We start from the raw sequence: 6,594 nt of genomic DNA on the forward strand, positions 1-6,594 counted from the left end.
CAAGATGAGGAAAGGGCCAGCTAGGTTCAGGACCTGTACCCTCACTCCTCCCTTCTGCACCCGAGGCAGATACCACTGATTAATCCTCACCTGCCCTCTGTCTTCATGGAGACTTGACATGGACTCAGATTCTTTCTGTAGGCTGCCATCATGCTGACTCAGAGCTGGCAAGCCTTCTGGACCCTCGTGACCAACCTGGGAGTAAGACACCACCCCACAAACCACCAGAAGATCTCCTGTCTTTATTATGATGAACCTTTTATTATAGAGACAGACTGAACTCTCTTGTATAAAGAATCTCTGGATTGGGTCAGGGAAATCCACCTGCTAAAGATCACCACTCAATTCTCCCTGCTTCTGCCTCAGCTAAGCCCCCACTTGCTATTGATGCCTCAAGGTCATTGGAAACAGCAGAGGCTGCTGTCCCCAGGGCCAGGCTGGCTGGGCTGGGCCATGCTGGCCAGAGGGTCAGGGTTCCCGGCTGCTCACCAAGTCAGAGCCGCCCCGTCTCCCGCCCCAGTCGGTTGTCCAGAACCTGGAGCTGCCGGAGGAAGCCCGAGTTGGGGCAGATATCACGGTGGGCCTGCACCGTCTGGATGGCCTCCACCAGGGTCATGTTCTCGCAGATCATGAGGAAGGCCAGGACAACCGTAGCAGAGCGGCTCACCCCCATAGCACAGTGTACCAGCACACGGCCTGTGGGAAGAACCAACCTGGGGTCAGCTACCTGCCCTCGCACTGACCACCCCACTGGGAATTGGAGATCCTTCTGGCCATCCTTCAGCCCACCTGTCACAGCACCCTGGCGTACTGACAATGTTCTCACACTCAGATGGGGCAGCTGAGGCCCAGAGAGGGAAAGGGACTGGCTCAAGGTCACACAGCAAGTTAGTGGCCCAGCTAAGCTTAACAGCTGGGATTCCCTTTTCCAGGTCCAAGGTGCTTCCTCTGGCATCCTTTGCAACTCTGGCAGGGTGAGAGGGGGTATAGGATTTCTGGAGTCCCCTGGATTTGTGGCAGATGACAGGGGGTGTCCACCTACCTCCCTTTCCCCCCAGTTCTGCCCCTTCCCCGTCCCTGCAGCCCATGCCAAGGCCTCATCTTAGAAGGGCCTTCTCAGCCTTTGCTAGGTCCTGTACCTTCTGTCCAACACACTTCCTGGGGGATATGGTTACACTGACAACCACATCAGACCTTAACTATGTCTGATTGTTGGTCCCCCGAAGGGGACACTCACTAAATGGTAGTAGCTCATTGCTCCATGGGGTGGGAAGGTTGCTGAAGAGGTCTGTGACTCCGGACACCCAACCCACCTGTGCTATTGCAAAAAGTGCCCCAGATCTCACCCCCCCAAACCCCCACCCACGACCCTAGTGCCTTCCCCAGCAGCTCACCTTGGGGAACACTGAGGGCAGTTCGGATGTATCGAGCAACAGGTAGAAAGTAGACACTGAGGTCAAAGAAGGGGTTGTCATCAGCCTCAATGCCATAGTACTCCAAGGGCATTCCACGGTAAAACCTGGCACCTGTGTCCACTTGAAACTTGCCCGCAGCAACGTTCACAACATGGGTGATGCCCAGCTGGGTCAGCTTGCTCTTGTCCCGGGCTGCATACCTGGAGGGAAGGCATGGGGGAGTTGAGAGGTGGAGCAGGTCTCGTTGGGGCCCCTCTGGCTGGGCTGGAACTTATCCCCTTCCCTCCTCTGCCGTCCCCCTCCAAGTGTGAGATTGGAAAGAGTGAATAGGCCTGAGTGAAGGGGCTCCTCTAGTTGGAGTTCAAGATTCCCTTTCACTCTGGCCAAGGGCAGTCTGGCCACATGCATCAAAAGCCTTAAAAATATACAAAATATATACATGTTTTGCTTCAGCAAGTTCCCTTCTAGGAACTTAAAAAAATCCAAAATGTGCCCACAGATGTATATAAAGTGGATCTGATGACATTCAAGATAGTGAAAAATTGGAAAAAATCACTAAATATCCTATAACAGGAGACTGAGTATGGTATAGCTAAATGAAATACTGTGCAACCCCCAAAATGTTGTAGCTGCAGGTAAAGGAGGAAAGGTGTCTGTGCTATATTGAGAACCTGTGAAAAATGCAGGATACAATATAGAACCTTGTTTAAAAATGTTTTCAAAAGATGTTATGTGGTTCCATTTAAAAAGCTTTCTACATAAAGTAGGTTGCAAAATGGGACTAGAACGAGGTATCATTTTTGTAAAAAAAGATGTGAAGAGGCCTTTATGTACGTATGTGTATATGCATTTTTTAAAAAGTCAACGAGGATTTTATTGCTGGTTATCTGGTGGGGGGATAGCATATTTGCCGTATTATTAGCAAGACATTGAATCATATTTTCTAAATATTATGGAAAATTTCTAAAATCCACATATATTGATCCATATGTTTCAAACTTTAGGAAAACTTTTGGGAAAATGACTCACCACTCTACTTTCTTTATAACTGTACACCCAAGAGAAGCTTGTGTGTGTATGTGTTCCCAGGACCCATGTACCAGACTGTTTCTAGGATCACTGTTCACAATAGCTAAAAAGTCAAAACAACTCAGATGTCCATATACAATCAAACGGATAAACTGCAGTATATTCACACAAATGAATAGTATACAGCAATGAAAAGTGAGTGAGTGGCAGCTGCTTAGAACATGGGTGAATCTGACAATATTGAGCAAATAATGCCAGGCACAAAATGCACACAATATGATTCCATTCATATAACTTTAAAAGACAAGCAAAACTAACTATATTGTTAGGTATATAGATGTTAAAACTATAAAGAAAAGCAAGGAGATAATTATTCCAACACTTAGGAATTATCTACAGGGGAAGGGGTTATGTTGAGAAGGGTCAGTTACTTCTGGGGCGTAAGGAACGTCCTGTTTCTTGACGTGGATGGGGAAACCGTTCATATGTGCTGTGTGCATTTTTCTTATGTGTGTTCTGTTTCCGCGGTTAAAATTAGTAACATAAGAGGATAGGATCGTGTGGAGAGATGGTGGGAGGCCAAGAGGGTGCCACCTCTGCCCCTGCAGGACTCTGGGAGAGGCTCGCCTTCTGTCCCCTTGTACTTACGCATCTCCTAGGAAGAGGTTAGGCCAGACCTCATTGACATGGCTCAGCATGGTGGCCCGACGGACCCACAGCAAGCGTTGGAGGTAGGCCAGTGTGGGCGGCTGGTAGGGGGACCCCCGGACTGCCCCGTGGATCTTGGGCCTCCGGAGATCCTGCTTCTGCAGCGAGTCCATCCTGAAACAGAATGGACACTATGGCGGTTGGGGGCAGGATCCCCACCAGTGGGTCCAGCTGATGGGGGGGCGGGGCAGGCATGGTGCAGTGCCCAGGGACCACCAGGATGCAGCAGGAAGGGCCTCAACTATTTTGGATGAGATTATTAACCAGCTCAGCTGGGGCTGAGCTGGGGCTGAGATCCTTTTCCCAGGGAACAAGGGAATCAATTCCTTGTCACTGCTGTGGAGCTGGGAAGGTCTCTCCTGCCCTTTCCAGAGGTCCCAGATGTTAGAAGCTTTGGCCAAGGGGCCCTTGGAGTTCCCTGTCTGTAGCAACTAGTCAGTACAGACACCCCACCTTCCTTAAGTCACTGGTACTTGGGACTTTGTAGGGATGGGGACCACAGAGTGCACCTAGGAAGGCCCCACAACCTGGCAGTTCATCTCAAGCCCCCTCCTCTGCTACTTCCAGGGCTGGTCCCCAGGTCCCTGGTCCCTCACAGTTTCGGGTGATTGAAGGGCGGAGCCCATCTCAAGAATGAGGGGTCCTGGGCCATGAAATGGCATTTGAGAGCATCTCCATACAGAGTAAGCTGATGCCTCTTAAGGGCCTGAGGCCTCACTTGGGGTAGGTCCCTATTTTACAGAGGAGGAAGCTGAAGGTCAGACAGAATGTTTTAAGCGACGCCCAAAGCTGTGTGGCTGATAGGGAGCAAGGCTGGGGTTTCAATCCAGTTAAGCCCCTTCAGTTCTGTCTCCAGGCCTTCCAGTTGCCACCTTTGGAGACTCCAGAGAGTGGTCACTGAGCCATCTGTCTCCACAGGGGATCCTGGCGCCGCTGTCACACATCTCCCTCCAGACCTGGGATTTGCCTCCTTACCCCCATGACTCAGGCCAGGGCTGCAGGTCAGGCCTCACCCAGGTGGGGTGGCTTGTGTCAGGAGTCGGCTGTCTGGGGGTGTCCGGGCCCCTGCAGAGCTGGGAAGTCAGTGGCACCAGAACCTTCGGCTGGTGCGCTGCTGGGAAGGAGTGCCTATCTTGGCTAATCGTCCCTGGCCCCCTCAACCAGTAACTAGGGAGGGTACAAACTGGGAAGAACATCCTTTCTCTTGGGTAGCCAGTGACAGGACCAGGAAGAGAAATGGGCACCCAGGAGGCCACTGGCTTGGCCAAGCTCACCCAGTGGGCAGCCGGTGGGCAGGGTGGAAGTGAAGACCCAGCTTTCCCCTTCATCCCCCACTGTGACCTCTCAGGGCAGGCTGAGTGGCCTGCCACCTACCTAGGGCATGGCCTGGGGCCAGGAATGGGGGAGTGGGTACAGGGACGGGACTCAGCACCCAAGCGGAACCTGGCCAGGGCGGGTTCCGCCCGGAACACAAATGCTGTGAAGTGGCTAGAATTCCAGGTCCTTCCCTTGGAGCCGGTGGGGGTGGGGTCTAAGAGCAGACCTAGGCCGCTGTGGACTGAAATGCAGTCCTTCCAAACCCCCAGGCCCCGCCCTGCTTGGCATCTCTTTGGGACGAAAGGCTCTTGGCCTGGGAACTCCCCATGGACATGGGAGGCTACCTGAAGTGGTGGAAAGAGAACTTCAGAGGGAGGGAGGAGAGCGTGGCCATAGCTCATTCTGTGGCCTCCAGCAAGTCTTTGCTCCTGTCTGGGCCATGGCCTGTCTGTCTCGTGTGCGATATCCTGCCCTTGCCTGAATTTAGGATTCCCTGGGGGGTCTGACATGAGAACGAGAGCAGCGGCTGGGTTTGTGGTAACCACAGGGTAGGGAGCAGCATAATGTGTTGGGGGTGGGGAAGGCCCCAGGCCCCAGGCCCCAGGCTTACCCAAGAGCCACACTGGTGTGAACCCAAAAGCTGGGGCTGAGTGAGCTGCAGGTGGGCTTGAAATGGAGCTCCGGGAAGGCGGGCAGGCCCACCCCGGCCTCTGAGCTTGGCGTGGGGTATGGCCGCCACCCTGTGGCCAGTGGGTGAGTTGCAGCCCAGCTGTGCTGGGGAGCAGGCAGCCCGGCTCTGGCTGAGACAGAGCTGGTCCCAGGGGGCTCCCAGGAAGAGAAGGAAACAGCATAGGGGTCAGGAATTGGGGGCTGCTAGGCCACAGTTCATGTTTCAACCTCTGAGGGGCCTTAGATCCAAGTCTGGAGAATGGGGCCTTTTCCTTGGCCTTAGGGGCTACTCCTTGTCTGGTCCCACCTAGAGCCTCACACCTGATGCTCATGGATGTACCCCCACACCTGTCTGCTTTATCCCCCTGGGGTCCAGCCCCCTGCCCAAGGGCTCATCCTTCAAGCTCCAGACACACCCAAGGAAGGGAAGTTGGTGGGCGAAGCATGGGCCCAACATTTCGTAGGGACGGGCCAGGCCTGGCTCTCCTCATTCCCTCCAGCCTGCATTCTGCCTCCTTCCTGTGTCTTCTCCCTAAGCCCAACGGCTGCCTCTGTAAGCAGTTGCTTCTCTGCTCTTGTGCTGTTTACAAGCTGAGGCGCTTGTTTTCTGTCTTTGTGTGCGTCCCTCCTCCTCTCCATGTGGCTCTCCGCAGCCTCTCATAGGAGCTCATGCTCTTCCACCGTGCTTGTCACACCGCCCGGCATTGCTGTGGCCTCAGGCACAGGCCTCTTCAGGGCAAGGGGGCAGCTGTGGCCATCCACCTCCTCAGCTCCAGATGTTCCCGCTGGTCCTTCCCTCCTACCCAGTCTCTCTGCTTCCCCCTCCTCCACCCCCCCCCCCAAGCAGATGGGACTGTGGCCACAGGACAGTGGAGGCCAGGGGATCTCAGGGCAGGACGCAGGAGGAGTCTGGTGAAGGACGCCTTGGGGCAGGTAGCAGGTGGGCAGCCGACGGTGAGCTGCCAGTGGGGCTTAGCACTCAGCTTGCAGGCCCGGGAGGAGGACAGATCTGGGCAGAGCTCTCAGGTCTGGTATTTGTGTGGTCTTCGCTGAGCCAGTTCCTTCATGGGGCTGCTGTGAGAATTTCATGAGGTACTAAATATAAGGCCCCTTCCCTAGGGCCTGTCTTATGATAGATGCAAAGGGTGCATCTTAATATTATCATTACTATTATTACTCTTATCCTTTCAAGCCTCAGCCATATCCTGGCTGGAGGGTAACCTCCCCGCAGGGCAGTGAGGCTTAGTCTCCATCTCTTTGTGTTTCTTGAGGTTTCTTTCTCTGTCCAGCAATAATTGTAATTATATTCGCCACTTACTAAGGATGTACTATGTATCAGACAGAGCTAAATGCTTACATTTTCTCATTGGATCCTCACAGTACCCTTATGAAGCAGATAATATTACCATCCCCATTTTACAGATGAGGAAACTGAGGCTCAGAGAGATTAAGCAAT

At 53.4% G+C, this 6,594-nt stretch overlaps 1 protein-coding gene across 1 annotated transcript; it reads right to left on the reverse strand.

Moving 5' to 3' along the window:
- Window positions 1-247: 247 nt before the first annotated feature.
- LOC116644370 (dual specificity protein phosphatase 13-like) lies at window positions 248-4,535 on the reverse strand. The gene is given in 5 exon segments (XM_032423927.1): window positions 248-696; window positions 1,395-1,615; window positions 3,093-3,266; window positions 4,128-4,504; window positions 4,506-4,535. Coding segments are annotated over 5 exon segments (1,005 nt in total). The 3' UTR covers window positions 248-493.
- Between the last annotated feature and the right edge of the window lie 2,059 nt (window positions 4,536-6,594).

The sequence above is a fragment of the Phoca vitulina genome, unplaced genomic scaffold, assembly GCF_004348235.1.
Source record: "Phoca vitulina isolate PV1807 unplaced genomic scaffold, GSC_HSeal_1.0 scaffold29, whole genome shotgun sequence".
Taxonomy (NCBI): domain Eukaryota; kingdom Metazoa; phylum Chordata; class Mammalia; order Carnivora; family Phocidae; genus Phoca; species Phoca vitulina.